We start from the raw sequence: 26,351 nt of genomic DNA on the forward strand, positions 1-26,351 counted from the left end.
ATTGTTTTTAAATGTTTTTGCACTATAAATAAGATATGTGTAGTGTGCATAGGAATTCATTCGTATTTTTTTCGAATTATAATCTGGCCCGCCAACAGTTTGAGGGACTGTGACCTGGCCCTCTGTTTAAAAAGTTTGTGGACCCCTGCACTAGAGGGTCACAGCAGAGAGCCAGCTATTACCCCAAGGGGTCACTAGGAGGTCATGGGAAAGAGCCAGGTGTTACCCCAAGGTGTCACTAGAGGGTCACAGGAAAGAGCCAGCAGAGGATTGTGGGGAAAAGCCAGCTGTTACCCCAAGAAGTCACTAGATGGTTGTGGGAAAGTTACCTGAAGAGACCACTAGGAGTTTGCCATGAAGAGCTAAACCATCCAGGAGTGCTCACTACATGAGGGACAGAGAAAGTATGGCTTTGTGTTTCATTCTGGTGATAGAACCATCCCAACAATCATAATACTAACAATTATTTTTACTAATAAATACCATTACAAAACACAAAACCAGGCAACACTGGGTATTTAAGCTAGTCAATATATAGACTATAGCATAGCTGGGCTATATCTCAGTTGATAAATCACCACCAGCAGCAATAAGATCTACCAACCCAAAGGTTGCCAGTTCGAAGCTCGGGTTGGAGTGAGCACCCGCCTGTCAGCCCAGCTCACTGTTTACCTAAGCAGTTTGAAAACAATTTAGAGCTGTAAGTAGAGAAACTTAAAGCAGGGGAGGTATTTTACAATACCATAAAAGAAAAAGACCACAAAATGTAGCGACCAAAAGGAAGGAGGAAGTCCTGTTGGCTTTTAGTCACAGAGGATGGAGTGACAGCACTCCCTGTGGCTGGATTGAGCACAACACACCTCCTTTCTGTTTGTTCTGTTCTTGTCTGTCCTACAGTGTTGAATGTTTGCCGTGTATGTGTACTGTGATCTACCCAGAGTCTCCTTGAGGAGATAGGCCACGGTAGTCCACGCTCTGGTTACATCCCGTTTAGACTACTGCAACGCTCTCCACGTGGGGTTGCCTTTGAAGACGGCTCAGAAGCTTCAATTAGTCCAACGCTCGGCAGCCATGATGTTAACAGGAGCAGAACACAGGGAGCATACAACCCCCCTGTTACGCCAACTCCACTGGCTACCGATTTGCTACCAGGCTCAATTCAAAGTGCTGGCGTTAGCCTTTAAAACCCTAAATGGTTCCGGCCCAAGCTACCTATCCGACCGCATCTCTGCCTATGAACCCACCAGGACTTTGAGATCTTCCGGGGAGGCCCTGCTCTTGATCCCGCCTGCTTCTCAAGCACGTTTGGCGGGGACGAGAGATAGGGCCTTCTCGGTGGTGGCTCCTCGGCTGTGGAACACCCTCCCTACCGACATTAGACTAGCACCATCTCTGATGGTATTCCGCAAAAAAGTGAAGACCTGGCTATTCGAGCAGGCGTTCGAATAATGAGTGCAATGATTGGTTAATGAACACTGGAATGGATCATTGGATGACGAATCTGGATCATGTTTGATGATGAGACGATAGTGAATGGCTATTGTAGTAATTGTTAATTGATCATTGTTTATTGTTATTAAGTGTGCTACTTTTTTAAGTTGATAACTGCTTTTATACTGTAACATTGAATTCTGTTGTCTCTTGTGTTGTGAACCGCTGTGAGTCGCCTTCGGGCTGAGAACAGTGGTATATAAGCAAGGTAAATAAATAAATAAATAAATAAATAGGGCAGAATACAAATAAGGTGTTGTTTTTGTTATAGTCAAAGTCTACATGTACAGTGGTGGTTGGTTGCCTTGTACCAAAAAGTCTCTTTGATTGTTTAATGGATCTAGACCAAACTTGGCACACATTCCTTTCATTATCCAACTTAATGTAACTCAGGGTTTGAACTAGACAAAATCACCCCTTTCAGACCCAAAGCTGAAAGAAAGAAAAAGAATAAAGCAGATTGGCTGCTGTTAGGTAAAGTGGCCCTCTGTCACTCCCAAACAACTTCTCGTACCTTCCAGCTAGCTTCTTGTAATAGTGCCTTGCCAGTCTTCTCAAACCTGGTGCCTTGGAATAATAGAATCGATCCAAGAGCTGAAAGAGATCTCAAGGAACATCCAGTCCAACCTCAGATCAGGCATGGGCAAACCTTCTTCCGAGTCTAGCATTCTGATTCAGCAGAGGTTGGATGGTCATTTGTTGGGAGGGCTTGGATTGTGCAAAAGTTGGGTTGCAGATAAACATAAAAAACCAAGATTATGGCAACCAGACTGATTGATAACTGGCAAATAGAGGGAGAAAACGTGGAGGCAGTGATAGACTATGTATTTCTAGGTACAAAGATTACTGCAGACGCAGACTGCAGCCAGGAAATCAGAAGATGTTTACTTCTTGGGAGGAGAGCAATGACCAATATCGATAAAATAGTGAAGAGTAGAGACACCACACTGGCAATGAAGATCCACATAATCAAAGCAATGGATGGGAGAGCTGGACCACAAGGAAGGCTGGGTGAAGGAAGAGAGATGCTTTTGAACTGTGGTGTTGGAGGAAAATTCTGAGAGTGCCTTGGACCGTGAGAAGATCCAATCAATCCATACTCCAGGAAATAAAGCCCAACTGCTCGTTGGAGGGAAGGATATTAAAGGCAAAAATGATGTATTTTGACCACAAAATGAGAAGACAAGAAAGCTTAGAGAAGACAATGATGCTGGGGAAAATGGAAGGAAAAAGAAAGGGGCCAACCAAGGGCAAGGTGGATGGATGGCTTCCCTGAAGTGATTCACTTGATTCTGAAGGAGCTGGGGGTGGCGATGGTTGACAGGGAGCTCTGGAGTGGGCTGGTCTATGAGGTCACAAAGAGTTGGAAGCGACTGAACGAATTTATTTATTTATCGTGTCAGGAGTGAATCAAACAGTTGTATTGTATTAAAAACAAACAAACAAACCACAAAGTTTGCAAACTTGGTATTCGCTTAAATGTCCTTTGACCAGTAGCTGGTCACTTGGAGTGCCTCTGGTGTTGCTATAAGAAGGTCCTCCATTGTGCATGTGGCAGGGCTCAGGTTGCATTGCAGTAGGTAGTCTGTGGTTTGCTCTTCTCCACACTCGCATGTCATGGATTCCACTTTGTAGCCCCATTTCTGAAGACTGGCTCTGCATCTCATGGTGCCAGAGCACAGTCTGTTCAGCACCTTCCAAGTCGCCCAGTTTTCTGTGTGCCCAGGGGGGAGTCTCTCATTTGGTATCAGCCATTGATTGAGGTTCTAGGTTTTAGCCTGCCACTTTTGGACTCTTGCTTGCTTAGGTGTTCTTGCGAGTGTCTCTGTAGATCTTAGAAAACTATTTCTTCCCATAAGAGAAATATTCATTAAGAACACTATCTGACTATTCAATTTCTGTTACCTCTAAGAAGAATATATACTAGGGCTAGGTTTGAACAACTCGGTATTATGAGGCAAACCGGGTGTTTCTGTAACATCCCAAGAAGTGAGAGATTCTGTGTATGGGGAGAACATCCATTGTCTTCTTACATCCAAGTCCCCCAACAGAAATGATCTTCTGACATTCCTCTTGCAAGGACAATAAAGATCTACCAGTAAGCCTTTTTATTCTGAAAGCTATAAACAAAGAGCACATTTCCTGAAAGAACCAGGACAATAAGACTCTGAATTGTAAATAGAAGGTCAGCTGCTGTCCTCTCCTTTTTGCCTTGTATTTTATTTGTGTTGTATTTTGAAATGGTCATATGTCTAATCAAATAAATTATTATTATTATTATTATTATTATTATTAATAATAATAATATCATTAGCTGTCCCCTGCCACGCCTGGTGATCTGAAAAATAAAGTAAGTATAGTATAGGTTTCTAAGATATGGAATTTCTTTATGCTTGTGGGTAAACAGTATTTCTTGCTGTTTCTTTGTCAGTGTTGATGTGGAGATTGTCTGGTTTGCCTACTCTGGAACAGGCAACATATCATTGTCCTTCTTTAGGATTCCCTTTCAAATCTATGATACTATATCTCTCTGTGTGTGAATTGTATCTATCTATCTATATCTATCTATGGCTGGATGGCTCTTTGGCAGGAGGGCTTTGATTACATTTTCTTGCCCTGGTAAAGGGAGTTGAATTGGATGGCCTTAAGTATTTTCTGTTGGTCATGGGGGTTTTGTGTAGGAAGTTTCCCCCAATTCTGTCATTAGTGGGGTTCAGAAGGCTCCTTGATTGTAGGTGAACTATAAATCCCAGTAGCTACAACTCCCAAATATCAAGGTCTATTTTCCCCAAACTGTGTTCATATTTGGGCATATGGAATATTCGTGCCATGTTTGGTCCATATCCATCATTGTTTGAGTCCACAGTGCTTTCTGGATGTAGGTGAATTACAACTCCCAAACTCAGGGTCAATGCCCATCAATGCTCATGTTAGTCATGGGAGTCCTGTGTGCCACATTTGGTTCAATTCCATCATTGGTGGAGATGAACTATAAATCCCAGTAGCTAAAACTCCCAAATGTCAATGTCTATTTTCCCCAAACTCCATCTGTGTTCATATTCATAGAGGCTGTGGAACACTCTCCCTGCAGACATCAGACAGGCGCCCTCCCTTATGTCCTTCCGAAAAAGCCTTAAGACATGGCTGTTCGAGAAGGCATTTAATTAAGTGCTATAACAATGTGGTAAAGATGACTGGAATGGAACAAGGAATATGAGATTGGTTATGATTCTACTATAAGACGAAGCGGATTATTTAGTGTAACTTTGTAATTGTTGTATTGTTAATATGTTGTTTGTAATTGCCTTTTTGTAAATTGCCTTTTATATGTGTTGTACACCGCCATGAGTCGCCCTAAAGGGCTGAGAATGGCGGTTAACAAATGCATCAAATAAATAAATAAATAAATATTTGTGCATATGGAATATTCGTGCCAAGTTTGGTACAGATCCATCATTATTTGAGTCCACGGTGCTTTCTGGATGCAGGAAAACTACAACTCCCAAACTCAAGGTCAATGCCCATGTTAGTCATGGGAGTTCTGGGTGCCAAGTTAGGTTCAATTCCATCATTTGTAGAGTTCAGAATGCTCTTTGATTGTAGGTGAACTATAAATCCCAGTAGCTATGACTCCCAAATGTCAAGGTCTATTTTCCCCAAACTCCATCTGTGTTCATATTTAGGCATGTGGAGTATTCATGCCAAGTTTGGTTCACATCCAACAGTCCACAATGCTCTCCGGATGTAGGTGAACTACAATTCCCAAACTCAAGGTCAATGCCAACCAAATCCTTCCAGAAATTTCTGTTGGTTTTGGGAGTCCTATGTGCCAAGTTTGGTTCAATTCCATCGTTGGTGGAGTTCAGAATGCTCTTTGATTGTAGATGAACTATAAATCCCTGTATCTACAACTCCCAAATATCAAGGTGTATTTTTCCCAAACGGTGTTCATATTTGTGCATATGGAATATTCGTGCCAAGTTTGGTCCAGAACTATCATTGTTTGAGTCCATAGTGCTCTCTGGATGTAGGTGAACTACAACTCCGAAACTCAAGGTTAATGCCCATCAATGCCCATGTTAGTCATGGGAGTTCTGGGTGCCACGTTTGGTTCAATTTCATCCTTGGTGGAGTTCAGAATGCTCCTTGATTGTAGATTAACTATAAATTCCAGCAACTCCCAAATGACAAAATATATTTTTTTTAGTTATGGTCACTCCTTGGGTTAGCAGATGTCTTGTGGCCAAATTTGGTGTCAATTCGTCCAGTGGTTTTGAGTTCTGTTAATCCCACAAACGAACATTACATTTTCTGTGAATCTGTGAACCCCACCTCCTCCAAGATGAACTGAACCACCTCAACTGGGCTCTCCAGGCCAATGGATATTCAACCTCAGACATCAGGAGAGCTGCAAGACCAAGAACAAGCCACGAGAGTAAAGATGAAGATCCATCCAGAGGAAAAGTGTTCCTGCCATACATCAAGGGAACCACTGACCGCATAGGGAAACTGATGAGGAAACACAACATACAAACAATCTACAAACCCACCAAGAAAATCCAACAAATGCTACGTTCAGCAAAGGACAAGAGGGATCCTCTCACCTCTGCAGGAGTCTACCGTATACCATGCAGCTGTGGACAAGTCTACATAGGGACCACCAAACGCAGCGCCCAGACACACATCAAGGAACATGAAAGGCACTGCAGACTACTCCAGCCAGAGAAATCAGCCATAGCAGAGCACCTGATGAACCAGCCTGGACACAGCATATTATTTGAGAACACAGAAGTGCTGGACCACTCTCACAACCACCATGTCAGACTACACAGAGAAGCCATTGAAATCCACAAGCATGTGGACAATTTCCACAGAAAGGAAGAAACCATGAAAATGAACAAAATCTGGCTACCAGTATTAAAAAATTCAAAAATTGCAACAGCAAAAACAGCAGAGAGAAAAACAGGCAGGGACATCTAATCACCTTTCAAGAAGAGTTTGCTCCAGGCACAGTCAGCCCATTGTATGCCTAATCAAGGTGGTCAGCTGAAAGATTCACACCTAGCCCAACTTACAAAAGCCCTTTGTCTCACCCTGGTCATTCCACAGATATATAAACCCCTTTTTTCCCAGCTCCAGCAGACCTCACCTCTGAGGATGCTTGCCATAGATGCAGGCGAAACGTCAGGAGAAATGCCTCTAGAACATGGCCATATAGCCCGAAAAAACCCACAAGAACTGAGATTACATTTTTATGTATATAGAAGATTATTTAAGTCGTTGACTGAACGAATAAACAACAACAACAACAACTTGGATTGTGACTAGCAGAAGAGGGTTGGATTGGCAAGCCCTGGGGTCTCTTCAAGTCTAGCATGGACTTGACCAGCGGCGGAGACAAAAAAAAGAAGCAGCGCGCCCGCTAGGTGGCGCCGGACTCTGCCTCTTCCTCCATCCCTGCCAGGTGGGCCGCCTCCTCGGCCAATCAGAGCGCCGCCTTCCCAGGGCAGAGCTCTCGCTCTGGGAGAGGGGGCGGCGGGGGACCCTTTACCTTCCTTCCTTCCTTCCTTCGTTCATCCTTCTCCGGAGCCTTGGCCATGAGCGGGGCCCCATCCTTCCTGGGCGCCGCGGAGGTGGAAGCCTCCCTGCCCCGCGCCAGCCTCCTCCTCGCCCCGCTGGAAGCCGCCCTGGCAGACTTCTCCAAGGGAAGCGCCGGAGGAGTGGTCCAACCTGTCCGCACCGTGGTGCCAATACGCAACTATAGCGGGTTAGGAGCGGGAAAGGGTGTGGGGTGTATGTGTGTGTATGGGTTGCCCTTCCAGGGATGTTGCTTTGCTGCAAATAGAAGAGGAAGCTTGCTTTCTTCCACCTAATCCAGATCAGGTATGGGCAAAGTTGGGGCTTCCAGGTGTTTTGGACTGCAACTCCCATCATTCCTAACAGCCTCAGGCCCCTTCCTTTTCCCCCTCAGCCGCTTAAGCGGCTGAGGGGGAAAAGGAAGGGGCCTGAGGCTGTTAGGAATGGTGGGAGTTGGAGTCCAAAACACCTGGAAGCCCCAACTTTGCCCATACCTGTGCCAAAGAGTGTTGACATTAGGAGGAGTTGCTGATTAACTTCTATGCTTGCTGGGTTTTCATTCTACTTGGAAGGATTGTTGTCATTCTGCTTCTCTTTCCCACTCTCCAGCTTTTTAGGGGTCATGCCTGCTTACAGCGCCAATGAAGATGCCCTGACAACCAAGCTGGTGACCTTTTACGAGAACTCCAAGGACCCCACGGTGCCTTCCCATCAAGCTACCGTCCTCCTGTTTGATCCCAGCAATGGCTCCCTCCGAGCTGTAAGTCCCCAAATAAATCCCTTTTATACATGCTTTCCAATTAAAATAGGCACATATTATGAGTTTGCACTAGCCTCAGCCTGGCCATTCAATAGCTTTGACAGGCAGGATTATTTTTAATATATATATGTGTGTTATTGTGATAATTTTATGCTTATGCTGTTTTGTTAATGTTATGTCATGTTGTTTAGTCTATATGTTTTGGTGATGTTACTTGGAAACCGCCTTGAGTCCCCCTCAGGATACAGCGATATATAAATAAAGAGAGGAGATTCCATCTGAACATTAGGAAGAACTTCCTGACTGTGAGAGCCGTTCAGCAGTGGAACTCTCTGCCCCGGAGTGTGGTGGAGGCTCCTTCTTTGGAAGCTTTTAAGCAGAGGCTGGATGGCCATCTGTCAGGGGTGATTTGAATGCAATATTCCTGCTTCTTGGCAGGGGGTTGGACTGGATGGCCCATGAGGTCTCTTCCAACTCTTTGATTCTATGATTCTATGATTCCTAACTGCGAGAGCTGTTCAGCAGTGGAACTCTCTGCCCTGGGCTGTGGTGGAGGCTCCTTCTTTGGAAGCTTTTAAGCAGAAGCTGGATGGCCCTCTATTGGGAGTGCTTTGAAGGCGATTTTTCTGCTTCTTGGCAGGGGGTTGGACTAGATGGCCCACAAGGTCTCTCCTAACTCTATGATTCTATGATTCACCAAATGGGGACGAGAGATTGGCAGGGACAAGAGACAGAGCCTTCTGTTGGCCATCTGTTGGGAGTGCATTGAATGCAATTTTCCTGCTTCTTGGTGTTGGAGCATGCAAGGAATCAGTGAATGTGTGTGTGTCAACTGTAAAAGAAGATGCATGAAGCAATGCCCGGGGAGCAAGCTGAGCCTGGGACTTTTGGTTACTGTTAAATTTTTGTTCAGGATTCGTCGAAGAAAATGTGTCAAGCTGTTCTGCTGCTTACAATGACTACAGTTCTACCTCATACCTGCAGAGCTGGCACCCATAGTTTCATGTACCCTCAAGGGTCTGGAGAACAAGCCCTATGAGGAGTGGCTTAAAGAGCTGGGCATGTTTAGCCCGCAGAAGAGAAGACTGAGAGGAAACATGATCGTCATGTATAAATATGTGATGGGAAGGCATAGGGAGGAGGGAGCAAGCTTGTTTTCTGCTGCCCTGGAGACTAGGACATGGAACAATGGCTTCAAACTACAAGAAAGTAGATTCCATCTGAACATTAGGAAGAACTTCCTGACTGTGAGAGCTGTTCAGCAGTGGAACTCTCTGCCCCAGAGTGTGGTGGAGGTTCCTTCTTTGGAAGCTTTTAAGCAGAAGTTGGATGGCCATCTGTCGGGAGTGTTTTGAATGCAATTTTCTGCTTCTTGGCAGGGGGTTGGACTGGATGGCCTTCCAGGTCTTTTCCAAGTTATGATTCTACCAAATGGGAACAAGAGATTGGCGGGGATGAGAGACAGGGCCTTCTTGGTGGTGGCCACACAGTTATGGAACGCCCTTCATAGCGATATCAGATCGGTCCCCTCCTTTTTAACATTCCGGAAAAAAAGTCAGGACATGGCGTTTTGAACAAGCATTTGCAAATGCAGAGTAACTGACGTAGGAAATGGAACAACTGGATGATGGATTGGACAATGTTTTTAAGAAGACACTATAGATTCATGTTTTACTGAGTGTATTTATGGTATTGGGAGCATTGAATTTTGCCCTGTAAACCACCTAGAGTCGTCTGCGGGCTGAGAAAGGCAGTATACAAATACAGTAAATAAATAAATAAATAAACAAATAAATAAATACATACATACATAAATAAATGCTGAGAAAATGCTGAGGTCTGGTTCTCAGCAGGAAAGAAGTTTGCAATTTCCTTGCATCTTATCATGTTCTTTTCATGCCCATTTGCTTTTGAAGGTCATGGACGGCAGCGTCATCACAGCCAAGCGGACGGCTGCTGTTTCTGCCATTGCCACCAAGGTGAGTGCTTTTGTGAAGCAGGCTAATGATGCCAACCAAGCTCTATTTTCCATGTCAGAAGCGACTTGAGAAACTGCAAGTCGCTTCTGGTGTGAGAGAATTGGCTGTCTGAAAGGACTTTGCCCAGGGGATACCAGTATGTGTGTATCTTGTGGGAGGCTTCTCTCATGTCCCTGCATGGGAAGCTGGAGCTGACAGACAGGAGCTCACCCCATCTCACGGATTCGAACCGCTGACTTTTAAGGTCAGCAGTTCAGCCAGCACAAGAGTTTAACCCAGTGGTTCTTGACCTTTGGGTCTCCAGGTGTTTTGACCTTCAACTCCCAAAAATCCTAACAGCTGATAAACTGGCTGGGATTTCTGGGAATTGTAGGCCAAAACACCTGGGAACCCATAGGTTGAGAACCACCGGTTTAATCCATTGTGCTACCGTGACTCCTTTTATGAATGCATTGAAAAGAGTCACAAAGGCTGGATCTACACTGCCCTATATCCTAGGATCTGACCCCAGATTATCTGATTTGGACTGGATTATATGATTATATGAGTCTACAATCCAGATAATCTGGGACAAAAACATAGATAATCTGGGATCTGATCCTGAGATATAGGACAGTGTAGATCTATCCTTAGGCCCATTCTGCACTGCAATATCACATCCAGATTATCTGCTTTGAACTGGATTATATTAGTCTACACTCCAGATAATCTGGGACTCATATAATCCAGTTCAAAGCAGATCGTGTGGATTATCTGCTTTGATAATCTGGATTATTTGGCAATGTAGAAGGGGCCTGTGCTTATCTTGCTTCACTTAGCACAAATTGAAATGAAAGCAGCATAAATGTTTTTTTTCACCTATCAAACACGAATTATTATTATTATTATTATTATTATTATTATTATTGTTATTTGAAACACAACAAGATGAGTCCACAGCAGACAAGATCACTCTGCTGGCTGTTATATTAGTGTCTAGGACTGTGTGATGTATCGGCGAACAATGCGTGCAGATCCCAGTAAGGTGGCCTTTTGCAGCTAGCAGATGGTAATTTTGTCAGCGTCGATTGTGTTTAAGTGCAGGCCAAGGTCTTGAGGCACTGCACCCAGTGTGCCGATCAACACTGGGTTCCCCTTGACTGGCTTGTGCCAGAGTTTTTGCAATTATTATTATTATTATTAAACATATTTTAGACAACACCAAACAGCAATCAAACTAATACAGATATAGAGAGAGTAACAAGTATACATGTTCCCTTCTACATTGCCATATGAAATCCAGATTATTTTTCTTCAAACTGGATTATATGGCAGTGTAGACTCATATAGTCCATGTGGGTTTTCTGCTTTGATAATCTGGATTATATGACAGTGTAGAAGGGGCCCATGTTTGCACAACTAACCCATAAATGAATCTCATCAATTCAATGAGTATATCCTAAATGTTTGTTGTGAAGTCCAATGATGCAATGTGTATTCAATATTCTTCATTAGAAGAAGCCACTGACCAAACTCCTTTTTCCCCCCTGCTGGATATGTTTTCAGCTCCTAATGCCAGCGAATTCTGAAGTATTGTGCATCCTGGGCGCTGGAGTCCAGGCCTACAGCCACTATGACATTTTCACTGAATTATTTTCCTTTAAGGAGGTAAGAACCTCAGTTAAACAGTATTTGGTTAAGGAACTGCATTTGGTTAATTGCTGTTATTGTTATCTTCACTGTCATTGTTTACCTAGTGCCATCAGTGTGAGTTTCTGTTTACAAGGATGAGAACAACAACAACACAACAGCCAGCCTTGTCAAAAGGATGTCAAAGGGATACAATATAATATACATAGAGTACTACACAATAATTGCATTGTGGTTTAACTGGCCACTTCCTGTGGCTTGTCATTTGGGGAAGTGATTTCAATACTCCTTAACTGGCAATCCCAGGGTCTACAGAATATTGTCATGGCAGATAAAGTGGAATCATAACATTAGAGCTCACAATGAGCTCACACAAAGAGCTCACAATGGCTGGATCTGCACTACCATATAATTCAGATTATCAAAGCAGATAATGTGGATTATCTGCTTTGAACTGGATTATCTGAGTCTACCCTGCCATATAATCCAGTTCAAAGCAGATGATCTGGATTTTATATGGCAGTGTAGATCCAGTCTTGAGATCTTGGTGAGCTAAGGAAGGGAGACCATATTTATATTAGTGTATGCCTTTGCAGTGGAAGGCTCTTTTCCAAAGTGATGTTTAGATCCCTTCTACACTGCCATATAATCCTGAATATCAAATCAGATAATCCACATTATCTGCTTTACACTGAATTACCTGAGCCTACATTGCCATATAGGTAAAGGCTTCCCCTTGACATTAAGTCTAGTTGTATCCAATACACTGCAATATAATCCAGTATATAAAATCGGATAATCCACATTATCTGCTTTGAACTAGATTATCTGAGTCTACACTGCCATATAGGTAAGGGTTTCCCCTTGACATTAAAGCTCATCGAGTCTGGCTCTCGGGGGGTGGTGCTTATCTCAGTTTCTAAGCCAAAGAGCCGGCATTATCCATAGACACCTCCAAGGTCATGTGGCCGGCATGACTGCATGGAGTGCTGTTATCTTCCTGCTGGAGCAGTACCTATTGATCTACTCACATTTGCATGTTTTTGAAGTGCTAGGTTGGCAGAAGCTGGGCCTAGTAGCAGGAGCTCACTGCTCCCCGGATTTGAATCACAAATCTTTCGGTCAACAAGTTCAGCAGCTCAGCTGTTTAACCTGCGGTGCCACCTGGGGGTCCAATGCCATATAATGCCATATAATTCCAGTTATTTCAGATATTTGTACCCCACCCTCCCCAACCCTGGGAGGAGGGACTCAGGGTGGATTTCAGCCGGCAACAATTCAATGCCTCCAATGTACATATAATAAAATACATAATAAAATCTAATAAATACATACATTTAAAATATTAAATCACATTAATTAATTAAAATCTGTTTCTGTTTCAATAACAGCCTGGTGGCCTTATCTGAGCCGAATTCTGTAGTTAGAGACTCCAGAATCTGGATTTTTATCTGGCAACGTAGGACCATTCCACACAGCTCTATAAAATCCACATTGAACCAGATTATGTGGCAATGTGGACTCAGATAACCCAGTTCAAAGCAGATACTGTGGATTCTCTGCCTTGATATTCTAGATTACATGGCTGTGTGGAAGAGCCAGCAGAAGGGGCCTTAGGCTGGATCTATAGTGCCTTGTATCCCAGGATCAGATCCCAGATTATTGGCTTTGAACTGGATTATATGAGTTTACACTGCTGGATAAATTGGGATAAGCAGATAATCTGGGATCAGATCCCGGACAGTGTATATTCAGCCTTAATTAAAACACTATATTGTTGCTAACTGTCCCTGTTGCTTTGTAAAGTAATATGGGGTGCTTGGCCTTGGGCTGATAATTGAAACCCATTAGCTTTGCAAAAGACCTGTTGCTAGAACTGGTTTGTTGAGGTGCCTGTTTTTCTTGCTGTTGTGATGAGCTCATGCATTTCATGATTTGCTGCCCTGCTAGAACTTGTCTGATTCCTGTCATACAGGATGTCCCCCTGGATGCAAAGATTTTAACACACTGATAACAACTAAGCAATTAAGGCCTTTCTGCTCAATTTCATTATAGGTGAGGATCTGGAACCGCACTGAAGAGAGAGCCCAGAAGTTTGCTAACTCTGTTGATGGGCCCGTGCGGGTCTGCTCTTCCGCTCAGGAGGCTGCAAGCGGAGCCGATGTGATTGTTACGGTCACAATGGCAACAAAGCCCATTTTGCACGGAGAGTGGGTGAAACCTGGGGCCCACATCAATGGTAAAGTATATGCTGTTGTTGACTCTCCTAGGTGGTTAATAAACTTTGCTAGTGAGCATGGCATGAACATAAATCCTGTTTGCTTTTGCTGTTAGAATTTATGTTTATGTACCTGAATTGAAGAGACAGAAAGGAAGGAAGGAAGGAAGGAAGGAAGGAAGGAAGGAAGGAAGGAAAACTCAAATAAAGGCTGGATCTACACTGCCCTATATCCTGGGATCCGATTCCAAATTATCTTCTTTAAACTGGATTATATGTGTCTACATTGCCTGATAATCTGGAATCAGATCCTGTGATATTGGGCAGTGTAGATCCGGCTGAAGAGTGGAGGGATCTCAACTACACATGAGGATCAACTCTCTGAGGCTGGATCTGCATTGCAAGATTCTCTGCTTTGAACTGGATTATATGGCAGTGTAGACTCATACAATCCAGTTCAAAGCACACAATCTGCAGCCCTGCTACAGTGTCATATGAAATCCACATGATTTGCTTTGAACTGGACTATATGAGTCTACGTTGCCATGTATGACAGTTCAAAGTAGATAATCTGGATTTTATATGGCAACATAGAAGCGGCCGTTGATTGTCTGCTTTGAACTGGATTATATGAGTCTATACTTCCATGTCATCCAGTTCAAAGCAGATAATCTGGATTTTATATGGCAATGTAGAAACGGATGTTGATTGTCTGCTTTGAACTGGATTATATGAGTCTATACTGCCATGTCATCCAGTTCAAAGCAGATAATCCTGATTTTATATGGCAGTGTAGAAGGGGCCTAGGATACCATGGAGCAATGGATTCAAATTGCAGGAAAAATATTCCACCTAAACATTAGAACTTCATGATGGTATGAGCTGTTTAACAGTGGAACTCACTGCCTTAGAATCTGGGGACCACTTCTACACTGCCATATACAATTCAGATTATCTGCTTTGAATTAGATTATATAGCAGTGTAGACTCATATAATCCAGTTCAAATTAGATAATCTGGATTATATGTGGAAGGGGCCTAAATTAGTCTCCTTCTCTGGAGGTTTTCAAGCAGAGGCTGGATGGCCATCTGTCGGGAGTGCTTTGATTGTGTCTTTCTACCTGGCAGAATTGGACTGGACAGCCCTCAGAGTCTATTCCAACTCCAGGATTCTGTGTGCAAAGCTTGGAAAAGTTATATTTTTGTACAGGATGGCCATAACCAGGAGCATCTCTCCACGGCTGTGAGATTCCGGTCCCAAGCATTTTGGACACAAGACTCACTCAGTGGCAGGATGAGATACTCCTCTCTCGTTCAGCTTATGGGTGACCGCATTTAAACCGGGCTTCAGCTGGGTAGTCCTTCAACCTTCAAAGGGAGGTCTGTTTCCTAACAAACAGAGGGCAGCCACATAGTCATTGTGACAGAGGCTGAGTCTAGGCTAAGAGTAAATAGAGCATGAAGGCTGCAGTCTGATCTATGTCTGGTGAGCATTTGGGGTGTGTGCGCGTGTGTGGATGGAATAGAAACCCCCTGCTGCTTCCTCCCTTGCATCTTGTCCACTCTTTTCTTTGGATAGCCCTGTTCTCTTTCCTTTCTGTTTTGTCTACCAAGTGGACAGGGATTTGTGGAAGTGGGCCAACTGCAGGGATGCCATACCCGCATTTCACCAGCCCTGCCTGCTGTTCTCTCCGCCATTCCTTCCTTGTCCTTAATCAGTGCTTTGTCTCCATTGAGTCTCCTCTTGTGATGAAGTGTGGCCCGGAGCATCAAGGGACGATTCGTGTCCTCATTCACTGCCATGAAGCAGGCACAAAAGGCTGCCTCCTTGGTTTTCTCCCTCCCACTTCTTCTCCAGTGAGCCTAATGTCATTTGAATAGATTTTAAAGAGAAATGTATTTATTTATTTATTTGCAATATTTATAGCCTGCCTTTCTCAGCCATACAGTGCTCCATGCAGTCATGCCAGCCTTGGAGGCGTCTATGTACGTCATCTCTTTGGCTTAGAAATTGAGATGAGCACCACCCTCCAGAATTGGACACGACTAGACTTAATGTCAAGGGAAAACCTTTACCTTTACTTAAATCTGGTCATGTTCAACTCTGGGGGATGGTGCACATCTCCATTTCTAAGCCAAAGAGCCAGCATTGTCCATAGACGCATCCAAGGTCACGTGGCCAGCATGACTGCACAGAGTGCCATTACCTTCTCGCAGAAGCGGTACTTATTGATCTACTCACATTTGCATGTGACCCAGCCATAGTTTTAAATGTGTTTTGTGCTATTGTTCAATGTTTATGCTATTTGTGTATGAGATTTATTTTAGTTGCTTTGTATTAGTAGTTGTATTTTGCTTCGTATTGTGGTTGTTATTGCTTTTATTGATGTATTGTGGGCTCGACCTCATGTAAGCTGCACCGAGTCCCTTGGGAGATGGTAGCGGGGTATAAATAAAGATTATTATTATTATTATTATTATTATTATTACGATGACTCAAGTCGGGTTACAGATTGGCACAATTTGATTTCAGGCATTCATAAAAGTGCCATTAAAAATCAACATTACAATGTAAAACATATATAAAAACCATTAAAGCATATAATCATCCTGGTTAAAACGTTATCCAATAACATTGTCTGGCCATCCATGTTCATCATTCATAGTTCCGTGTTATCTATTCCGCTGCATTCCCAAAAGCTTACTCAAAGACCCAGGTCATTACTTTTTTTCAGAAAGTCAGGAGGGAGGAAGTTCCATAGCTGGGGGGCCACCACTGAGAAGGCCCTGTCCTTCGTCTCTGCCAATCGCATGTGCAAGGCAGATGGGATTGAGAGCAGGGCCTCCCCGGACGATCTTAAGCTCCTAGATCAGTGGTTCTCAGCCTGTGGGTCCTCAGATGTTTTGGCCTTTAACTCCCAGAAATCCTAACAACTGGTAAACTGGCAGGGATTTCTGGGAGTTGTAGGCCAAAACACCTGGGGACCCACAGGTTGAGAACCACTGTCCTAGATGGTTCATAGGAGGAGATAAGTTCAGATAGGTAAGCTGGGCTGGAATCGTTTAGGGCTTTATAGGCTAAAGTCAGCAGTTTGAATTGTGCTCGGTAGCAAATTGGCAGCCAGTGGAGCTGACGCAACAGAGGAGTATGATAATAATAATAATAATGATGATGTAATAAACTTTATTTATACCCCACCACCATCTCCCTGATGGGGACTTGGAGCGGCTTACATGGGGCCTAGCCCGGACAACATATTACAACAAAATAAAACCAGAGCATAAACAATAAACAATCCCATGCTTCTCTATTAGCAAGGCCAAGCAAAAATCTGAAGCTTGATTTACAGTGCCATATTACGACCCTCTGTTGGTGCAGCGGGTTAAACCACCAAGTTGCTGAACTTGCTGACTGAAAGGTTGGTGGTTTGAATCCGGGTTGTGGGGTGAGCTCCCACTGTTAGCCCCAGCTTCTATCAACCTAGCAGTTCGAAAACTTGTAAATGTGAGTATGAGTAGATCAATAAGTACCGCTTCTGCAAGAAGGTAACAGCACGTCATGTTGGCCACGTGACCTTGGAGGCGTCTATGGGCAATGCTGGCTCTTTGGCTTAGAAATGGAGATGTGCACCATTTCCCAGAGTTGAACATGACTAGACTTAAGTAAAGGTAAAGGTTTCTCCTTGACATTAAGTCTAGTCATGTCCGACTCTGGAGGGTGGTGCTCATCTCCATTTCTAAGCCGAAGAGATGATGTCCATAGACACCTCCAAGGCTGGCATGACTGCATGGAGCGCCGTTACCTTCCCACTGGAGCAGTACCTATTAATCTACTCACATTTGCATGTTTTCGAATTGCTAGGTTAGCAGAAGCTGGGGCTAACAGCGGGAGCTCACCCCTCTCTCTGGATTCGAACTAGCGACCTTTCAATCATCTAGTTCAGCAGCTCAGCAGTTTAACCCACTGCCCCACTGGGGGCTCCGACTAGACTTAATGTCAGGGGAAATATTTACCTTTACTTTATCATCCAGATTATCTGTTTTCAACTGGATTATATGAGTCTACACTGCCATATAATCCAGGCCCCTTCTCCACAGCCATATAAAATCCAGATTATCTGCTTTGAAATGGATTATATGAGCCTACACTGACATATAATCAAGGCCCCTTCTATACGGCCATATAAAATCTAGATTATCTGCTTTGAACTAGATTATATAAACATTGAAAAATATTTTAAAATTGGAGTAATAGTAATGCTCTTGATAGCGGAAAGCTCTCCATTCTGTACTTATTACTTTGCTTGGCATTGTTTTTCAGCCGTAGGTGCCAGCAGGCCAGACTGGCGGGAACTGGACGATGATATCATGAAGAATGCTATATTGTACGTGGATTCAAGGGAGGCCGCCCTGCGTGAATCGGGAGACGTTATTTTATCAGAGGTAAGGAATTGGAGTTTGTCTAGTAATGTCTTTTGGAACAAATCATTGCTGAAGGGTCCTAACGTTGCCAGGTTTTTGAACCAATAAAGGGCAATCGCCATTCATGACGTGCAGTGTTGACAATTAGCTATGAAAACATCTGTACCAAAGAAAAGTGTGTATTTCAGTTGACATTGCCAAGTATGTCTATCTGCAATAAATGTCCACATTCCAAAATATAAGATTTGGTGCATTTTGTTCCATTTGTTGACAAGAAGAGGTGTCCCAATCTTTGGATGGGGCTGTCCCTTATAATGAGGGATACTTTGTAGCCCAACAAGGGACACCCAACAAGCCTAATGGGTATTGCTCCAATCCTATCTGCCTAAACTTGTAGACCAAAGTGAGAGGCAGTCTGCTAGGGATGATGTGTGCGAGGGTTTAGGAGGCTGGTTGGTTGTCCTGGACTTATCGCTGAACCTGGACCTCCAGGTGTCAGCAGTGGCCAGGTGTTGTGGCTCAGCTGGAGCCTCAGGAAGAAGATGATGGGCTCAGGGAAGATGATGGGTTTCAGATTCCTGAACATGTTCCTGTTGTTGATACAGATGCTGTTGATACTGAAGACAAGGAGTTTCAGTTTCCCATGGCAAGGGATGTTTTGGAAGATGTTTCTGATTTTAGTGAAACTTCCCAGGTGCAGGTGGAGGAGGCAAGCTTTCAGCCTAACGATTCTGAGGTGGCCAATTCACAGGCTAATGAGCTATCCGACCTTGAAGGCTCTGCAGATTTAGATAGGGAGAATCGCTTGCAATTCAGGGTTCGTCACAGTGCGAGGTTTGCTAACAAGAGAGAGGTTAGAGGTCAAAGGAATGCATTCGTGCTGGGAAAGTATATTAAACGAGCTGTTTGAAGTCAACTCTTTGTTAGTGTAACTTCTGCAAACACTTCTGGTAACTTCTCTGGATTGCCTGGCTTTTGGCAATGCTCTTGGCTTATTGGGACTTTGTCTTGTTCTGGGCTCCTTGAGACTCTGTCATGCTGCCATGGATTCTTGTTTGATCAATGCCTTTGGATCATGCTTCATGTTGTTTGCCATTGAACTTTGGAAAGTTTGCCTTTGCACTCTGCTTTTGCCATTGAACTTTTGAAACTCTACTTTTATATTAAAGACTTTGTTTTTCTTCAATAAAATACAAAACCTTCAGCTTTGGTGTGGTGTGGTGTTCTGAGCAAGGTGAATCTATCCTGAGCTGCGACACCAGGAACGCCTTTACACGGTTAAAACTTGTGCACCAGCTCCGCCTGTAACTTGAGACACCTGACTTGGCCATGGAAGTCCACACCTTGGTCACATCCCACTCCCATGTTGCGGCGGCTCCACTAGCTGCTGGTCTGCTTCTGAGCTAAATACAAAGTGCTGGTCATTATTTATAAAGCCCTAAACCAGTGGTTCTCAGTCTGTGGGTCTCCAGGTGTTTTGGCCTACATCTCCCAGAAATCCCAGCCAGTTTACCAGCTCTTAGGAGTTGAAGGCCGAAGCATCTGGGGACCCACAGGTTAAGAACCACTGTCCTAAACGGTTCAGGTCCAGTCTATTTGGCTAACCGCATCTCCCTATATATACCATCACGTTCACTGCAGTCTACAGAGGAGGGTCTGCTCTATCTTTCCTTCCTTCCTTCCCTTTAGTCCAGATCCATCATTGTTTGAGTCCACAGTGATCTCTGGATGTAGGTGAACTACAACTCCAAAACCAAAGGACACTGCCCACCAAACCCTTCCATTATTTTCTGTTGGTCATGGGAGAACTGTGTGCCAAGTTTGGTTCAATTCCATTGTTGGTGGGGTTCAGAATGCTCTTTGATTGTAGATGAACTAAGAATCCCAGCAACTACAACTCCCAAATGACAAAATCATTTTTGTGTGTGTGTGTGAAGGACATACATTGGATTGTTAGGTGTCTTGTGTCCAAATTTGGTATCAATTTGTCCAGTGCTTTTTGAGTTATGTTAATCCCACAAACTAACATTACATTTTTATTTATATAGATATTTGACACCTTCTGCAGTTTGGTCATTTTAATTGGTCCGGGATATGCTTTGTGCAATCATATTTTACTGTTTTAATCCTTATGACAAAATCAAACCAGTATTCTAATTTGGGCATATGGGCATTTGTGCCAAATTTGGTCCAGTGGATGAAAATACACCCTGCATATCAGCTATTGACATTACGATGCATAACAGTAGCAAAATTACAGTTATGAAGTAGCAACAAATATAATGTTATGGTTGGGGGGGGGGGGGGTCACCACAACATGAGGAACTGTATTAAGGGGTTGCAGCATTAGGAAGGCTGAGAAAGACCCATTTCCTTTTTTGGGTACTTAGTCTTACTTCTAAATGTTCAACTGCATTTAGGGTCTGAAAAAAAATTTTGTTAGTGAGGATGAATTCTTATTTGGAGGATGCGACCAATGCCTTATTTTGCCCCCCAGTCGATAGGCTTCTGCTGGAATCGTGGAAATTGAGGAGAGCAATCGATGACAGTGCCTTGTCTTTGTCTTACAGGCTGAGATTACTGCAGAGTTGGGTGAGGTCTTGTTGGAAACAAAGCCTGCTCTGCGTGAGAAAACCACCGTGTTCAAGTCCCTGGGTAAGAATAACCCCCTTTGGCGTGTGAATGGCAGCCCAAGACAATGCGTGCTCATTTATCCCCTTCAGTAGGAACCTGAGCGATTGTCTTCATCCCTGCGAGAGCTCTTTCCTTTCCATATCATAAAAATAGTTGTCTTGTCTTTCCTTCTCAAAATCATAATTAGCACCAGCGGGGAAGCCGAGATGAATGAATGCATTGTCTGCCTGTCTTTCGATGCTGCTTTAACTCTGATCTTCATTGTTTTCCTGACTTGATTAGTCCTCCAACTGAGCCATCAGTGTTTAAACAAAATGCTCAGATGCCACATGGTTGTTACACATTTCATTTCCCCTTCATTGCTTTCTCTAAAAGAGCTCAAACTCTTTTAGGGAAAAGGTGGGTAGACTAGCTTAGGTATCCGGTGATGTCCGGGTTAGGGAGAAACATAAACAGTATTCATTGTTGAGTTGTGGATTTTAAGAATGGCCCATTAGAAAATGCAGAAGAATGTGAGTAAACTACAACTCCCATTGTGCTGGGTCAATACCCCAAATTCTGCCAGTTCCTAAAGTTGGTCAAGATGGGTATGTGTGCCAAGTGTTGTCCTGATCCATTGTTGGTGGGGTTCACAATGCTCTTTAATTGTGGGTGAACTACAACTCCCATCATGCTGGGTTAATACCCTCGAAATCTACCAATTCCTAAAGTTGGTTATGGTGGTTATGTGTGTCAAGTGTGCTCCAGATCCCTTGTTGGTAGGGTTCACAATGCTCCTTGATCGTGGGTGAACTACAAGTCTTATCATACCAATACCCCTGAATTCTGCCAGTTCCTAAAGTTGGTCACAGTGGGTATGTGTACCAAGTGTGGTCCAGATCCATTGTTAGTGGGGTTCACAATGCCCCTTGATTGTGGGTGAACTGCAACTCTCATCATGCTGGGTCAATACCCTTGAAATCTACCAATTTCTAAAGTTGGTCATGGTGGTTATGTGTGTCAAGTGTGCTCCAGATCCATTGTTGCTGGGGTTCACAATGCTCCTTGATTGTGGGTGAACTACAACTCCCATCATGCTGGGTCAATACCCTCGAACTCTACCAATTCCTAAAGTTGGTCATGGTGGTTATGTGTGTCAAGTGTTGTCCAGATCTATTGTTGGTGGGGTTCACAATGCTCTTTGATGCTCAACTCCCATTATGCTGGGTCAATACCCCCACTTAAGCGGCTGAGGAGGGAAAGGAAGGGGCCTGAGGCTGTTAGGAATTGTGGGAGTTGAAGTCCAAAACACCCAGAGGGCCCAAGTTTGCCCATGCCTAGTATAGATAATAGATAATCAAGTGAGAGATCTTTTTAGTGGGAGGATCTAGCCATCAGCACCCAAAAACTAGAAAACTGTTTCGGAATAAAACTCCCAGAAAACTGCATTGGGAACAAGCAGGCAAGCCAGGGACCTGCTCTCCCTGGATTTGAACCACTGACCTGTCAGTCGCAGTCCTGCTGGCACAAGGGTTTAACCCATTGTGCCACCGGGGGGGGGGGGGGGAGGGGGGCTCCACCAGTAAATCTTGCCAATTCAAGTTCAAAGTTCAAAGCCCGGGTCAGTTCAAAGCCCGGGTCAGAGCGAGCTCCTGACCTTCAGCCCAGCTCCCCGCCCTCCTAGCAGATTGAAAACAAAAAATGTGAGCAAATAAAAGCAGGAAGGCATTTAGGCATGGAGATTCCATGAAAAAGGAGAAAGTTTACGAACAAAAGAGCTTTTCAGCAGGGAAGATGGAGCAACAACACCACTCTGTGGCTAGAACCAAGCACAGCCTCCAAGATGCCGAAAGATGGGAAAGCCTATATATACCTCTATCTATGTTGTCTGTCTTGTCATTGTATAACTGGAATTAATGTTTGCCTTATATGTGTTCTGTGATCTGCTCTGAGTCCCCTTCGGTGTGAGAAGGGCAGAATATAAAGACTATTAAAACTCGGGAACGGTCTATATCAGCGTTTCTCAACCTGGAGGTCGGGACTCTGGGGGTGGGGGGAGTGTCACAAGGGGGTGTCAGAGAGGTCGCCAAAGACCACCAGAAAACACAGTATTTTCTGTTGGTCATGGGGGTTCTGTGTGAGAAGTTTGGCCCAATTCTATCGTTGGTGGGGTTCAGAATCCTCTTTGATTGTAGGTGAACTAGAAATCCCAGGAACTACAACTCCCAAATGTCAAGGTCTATTTCCCCCAAACTCCACTAGTGTTTACATTTGGGCATATGGAGTATTCATGCCAAGTTTGGTCTAGAGCCATCATTGTTTGAGTCCATGGTGCTGTCTGGATGTAGGTGAACTACAACTCCAAAACTCAAGGTCAGTGTCCACCAAACCCTTCCAGTATTTTCTGTTGGTCATGGGAGTTCTGTGTGCCGAGACTGGTTCACTTCCATCATTGGTGGAGTTCAGAATGCTCTTTGATTGTAGGTGAACTATAAATCCCAACAACCACAACTCCCAAATGACAAAATCAATCCCCCTCCAAACCCACCAGCATTCAAATTTGGGTGTATCGGGTATTTGTGCCAAATTTGGTCCAGTGAATGAAAATACATCCTGCATATCAGATATTTAAGTTACTGTTCATAACAGTAGCAAAATTGCAGTTTTGAAGTAGCAACGAAAAAAATTATGGTTGGTGGTCACCACAACATGAGGAACTGTATGAAGGGGCCGTGGCATTAGGAAGGTTGAGAAACACTGGTCTATATATTACTTGGTCACACCAATGGCTGTGGTATTAATTCTGTGCCTTATTCCAGGCATGGCGATTGAAGATACGGTAGCGGCAAAATTGGTCTTCGATTCCTGGTCAGCTTCCACCTGAAATGAAGATCTGTGACTGTCCTGAACAACAAAGCAATAAAGTAGCATTTGGAGTTGTGTTGCCCCCCCCCCCCCAAAACCCTCCTATCCTCCCATTTAGCAGGATCCTCTTGTTACAGACTGTGAACGTTGCCATCCTGTACACAGTTAACTGGGAGCACAATGTTGTTCTCAGTGGCATTTACTTCCAAATAGAGATGCCTATGATTGCACTATCATTCTTACTATTTGATAGAAAGGAATTTTTTTAGGATCAAAGAATTATATAGATAAGAGCATTAGCTTTTGTGACATGAATCCTATTGTTTTCCTTGGGTATGCTTCCAACTCTTGACTTACACTTAGTGTGATGTAAATAGATTTTTGTCTCCTTGGGTAAACAAATACAAAAGCATTGTGTCTTTATTTGGGGAAAAAACCATAACTGGACAATGTAACTTTTTAAAAACATATTTTCAAGTTTAATCTGGTGGCTTCGATTTCAAATTCAAAGGATTCCAAAGCTTTTTTCTCAGCAGTATTCAGTTCATTTGGGTTGAGAGGATACCCCGGTGGCGCAATGGGTTAAATTCTTGTGTCGGCAAGACTGCTGACCGAAAGGTTGGCAGTTCGAAACCGGGGAGCAGGGCGAGCTCCCATCTGTCAGCTCCAGCTCCTCATGTGGACACATGAGAGAAGCCTCCCACAGGATGGTAAAACATCTGGGTGTCCCCTGGGCAATGTCCTTGCAGTTGGCCAATTCTTTCACACCAGAAGCAACTTGTAGTTTCTGACACATACAAAAACTGGGCTCAGAAGTCTAGAGAAAAAGTGCGCAACATACTTGCAGATGGCCAGTTCTCTCACACCAGAAGCTACTCGCAGTTTCTCAAGTTACTCCTGACACACACACACACACACACCCACATATATATACAAATCTGTGTTGCGAAGTCTAGAGAAAAAGGTCTGAGAATGTCCAATGTATTTTGGGATGATGCTATAATATGTCATTAGAGCAGGTATGGGTGAAACCAGGTCCAGGGCTGGATGCAGCCCCTTGGGCTCTTTTCTCAGGCCTTCCTCTCTCACACTATCCTATCCTTCCTTCCTTTTCTTTTTCCTTCCTCTTTTGCACCCCCCCCTTCCCTCCCTCTTTCTCCTTCCCTCCTTCCTTCCCTTTCACCATTTTGTCCTTTTTTTCCTTCCCTCTTTCCTCCCTCCTTCCCTCTCTTTCTCCTTCCTTCCTTCCTTCCTTCCTTCCTTCCTTCCTTCCTTCCTTCCTTCCTTCCTTCCTTCCCTTTTGTCTTCCCTCCCTCCATTCCCTTCCACCCTTCCTTCCTTCCTCTTCCTTCTCTTTTTCCTTCCTCTTTTGCACCTTCCCTTCCTTCCTTGCCACCCTCTTTCTCCTTCCCTCCTTCCCTTCCACCTTTCGTCCTTCCTTCCTTCCCTCTTTTCACCATCCTTCCCTATCTTTCTCCTTCCTTCCTTCCCTTTTGTCTTCCTTCCCTCCATTCTCTTCCACCCTCCCTTCCTTCCTTCCCCTCCCTTCCTTCCCTTTTTCCTTCCTCTTTCACACCTTTCCTTCCTTCCTTGCCACCCTCTTTCTCCTTCCCTTCCACCCTTTCGTCCTTTCTTCCTTCCCTCTTTCCTCCCTCCTTCCCTCTCTTTCTCCTTCTTTCTTCCCTTCCCTTTTGTCTTTCCTCCCTCCCTACCTCCATTCCCTTCCACCCTTCCTTCCTCTTCCTCCCTCCCTCCCTTCTCATTTTCCTTCCTCCTTTCCTCTTGGGGAATGTTTACCTGGGAGAAGAGAAGACAGAGAAGGAACATGAGAATCATGTTCCATGTTTCAGTGGGTATCACATTGAGAAGGAGGAAGGGGAAAACTGAATTTCTGCTGCTTTAGAGACCAAGCACAAAGGAGCAATGGGTTCAAATGGCAGAGAAAGAGATTGGACTGAAAAGATAAGGAGTACTTCCTGGAGAGTGGCATAGGCTGCCTTGGAGTGTTTTGGAGTCTTCTTCTCTGGAGGCTTTTCCACAGAGGATGTCTATTGGGAGTGCTTTAATTGTGCCTTCTTGTATGGCATGGGGTTGGACTGGATGGCCCTTGAAGGTCTCTTCCAGTTCTAGGAGTCCAGGATTCTATATCAGGAGTAGGAGTCTAAAGGATACACTTTTCTTCTCTCCTCCACCATCTCATCCTGAGCAAGGCCAACCCTTTTGGGATCCAAACATTTCCCATCTTTTCTTCACTTTCTGTCTCCGAAAGAGAAGAGGAATGGGAGGAATGAGCAGGGAGGGGGCTTGGGGAGATTCACAACAACCCAGAAAATCCATTCATCAACTATGAAACAAATAATGGAGAACAGGTTTTTTCCATCCCTAATTGGAACTTGATGATGGAAAACCTCATTCCTTTTGTGGTGTTATGTTTAAATTTGTATTAACATTAGCAATGGGAGTGTGAAGTCCTTGTTTGCAAGAGAAGGAAAATAGCATTATTCAGGCAATGGCTTGTGCTGTCCCTCATTAGTGTTGCAAGTAACGAGACAACAGTGAAGTCGATGGGATAAAAGTATATTTTGTAATATAGATCAGCAATTTTATTAACATTTTAAAAATAAATACACAGTTGAGAGATATATTTCAGAAACTGCAATTGTAATGGCAACAAGCTACTAGATAGGGGCATTTTGTATGGCAAGTGGAACTACAGTCTATCCTTCACCTTGGTGGATCTGACTTTTGCGAAGTTGGATAAAAATGGATTTGATTAAAATGTGATTTCTAGGAATCT

General features: G+C 43.9%; 1 protein-coding gene across 1 annotated transcript; it reads left to right on the top strand.

The window, feature by feature from the left end:
- Positions 1-6,983: 6,983 nt before the first annotated feature.
- Positions 6,984-26,348, top strand: LOC132782003 (ketimine reductase mu-crystallin). Its single transcript, XM_060786629.2, has 8 exons — positions 6,984-7,258; positions 7,678-7,828; positions 9,745-9,807; positions 11,353-11,454; positions 13,492-13,675; positions 17,976-18,097; positions 20,647-20,731; positions 23,509-26,348. Exons 1-8 carry the CDS (start codon positions 7,089-7,091, stop codon positions 23,571-23,573), a joined length of 942 nt encoding a protein of 313 aa, XP_060642612.2. The 5' UTR covers positions 6,984-7,088; the 3' UTR covers positions 23,574-26,348.
- Positions 26,349-26,351: the final 3 nt, after the last annotated feature.

This window comes from Anolis sagrei, chromosome X (genome assembly GCF_037176765.1).
Source record: "Anolis sagrei isolate rAnoSag1 chromosome X, rAnoSag1.mat, whole genome shotgun sequence".
In the NCBI taxonomy this organism is placed as follows: domain Eukaryota; kingdom Metazoa; phylum Chordata; class Lepidosauria; order Squamata; family Dactyloidae; genus Anolis; species Anolis sagrei.

Bases quoted from the DNA above. Each gene is read 5' to 3' on its own strand.
- LOC132782003 (XM_060786629.2), top strand. From the start codon at position 7,089: ATGAGCGGGGCCCCATCCTTCCTGGGCGCCGCGGAGGTGGAAGCCTCC. The intron at 11,455-13,491 runs GTAAGAACCTCA...ATTTCATTATAG, and splicing joins AATTATTTTCCTTTAAGGAG to GTGAGGATCTGGAACCGCAC. The intron at 13,676-17,975 runs GTAAAGTATATG...ATTGTTTTTCAG, and splicing joins ACCTGGGGCCCACATCAATG to CCGTAGGTGCCAGCAGGCCA.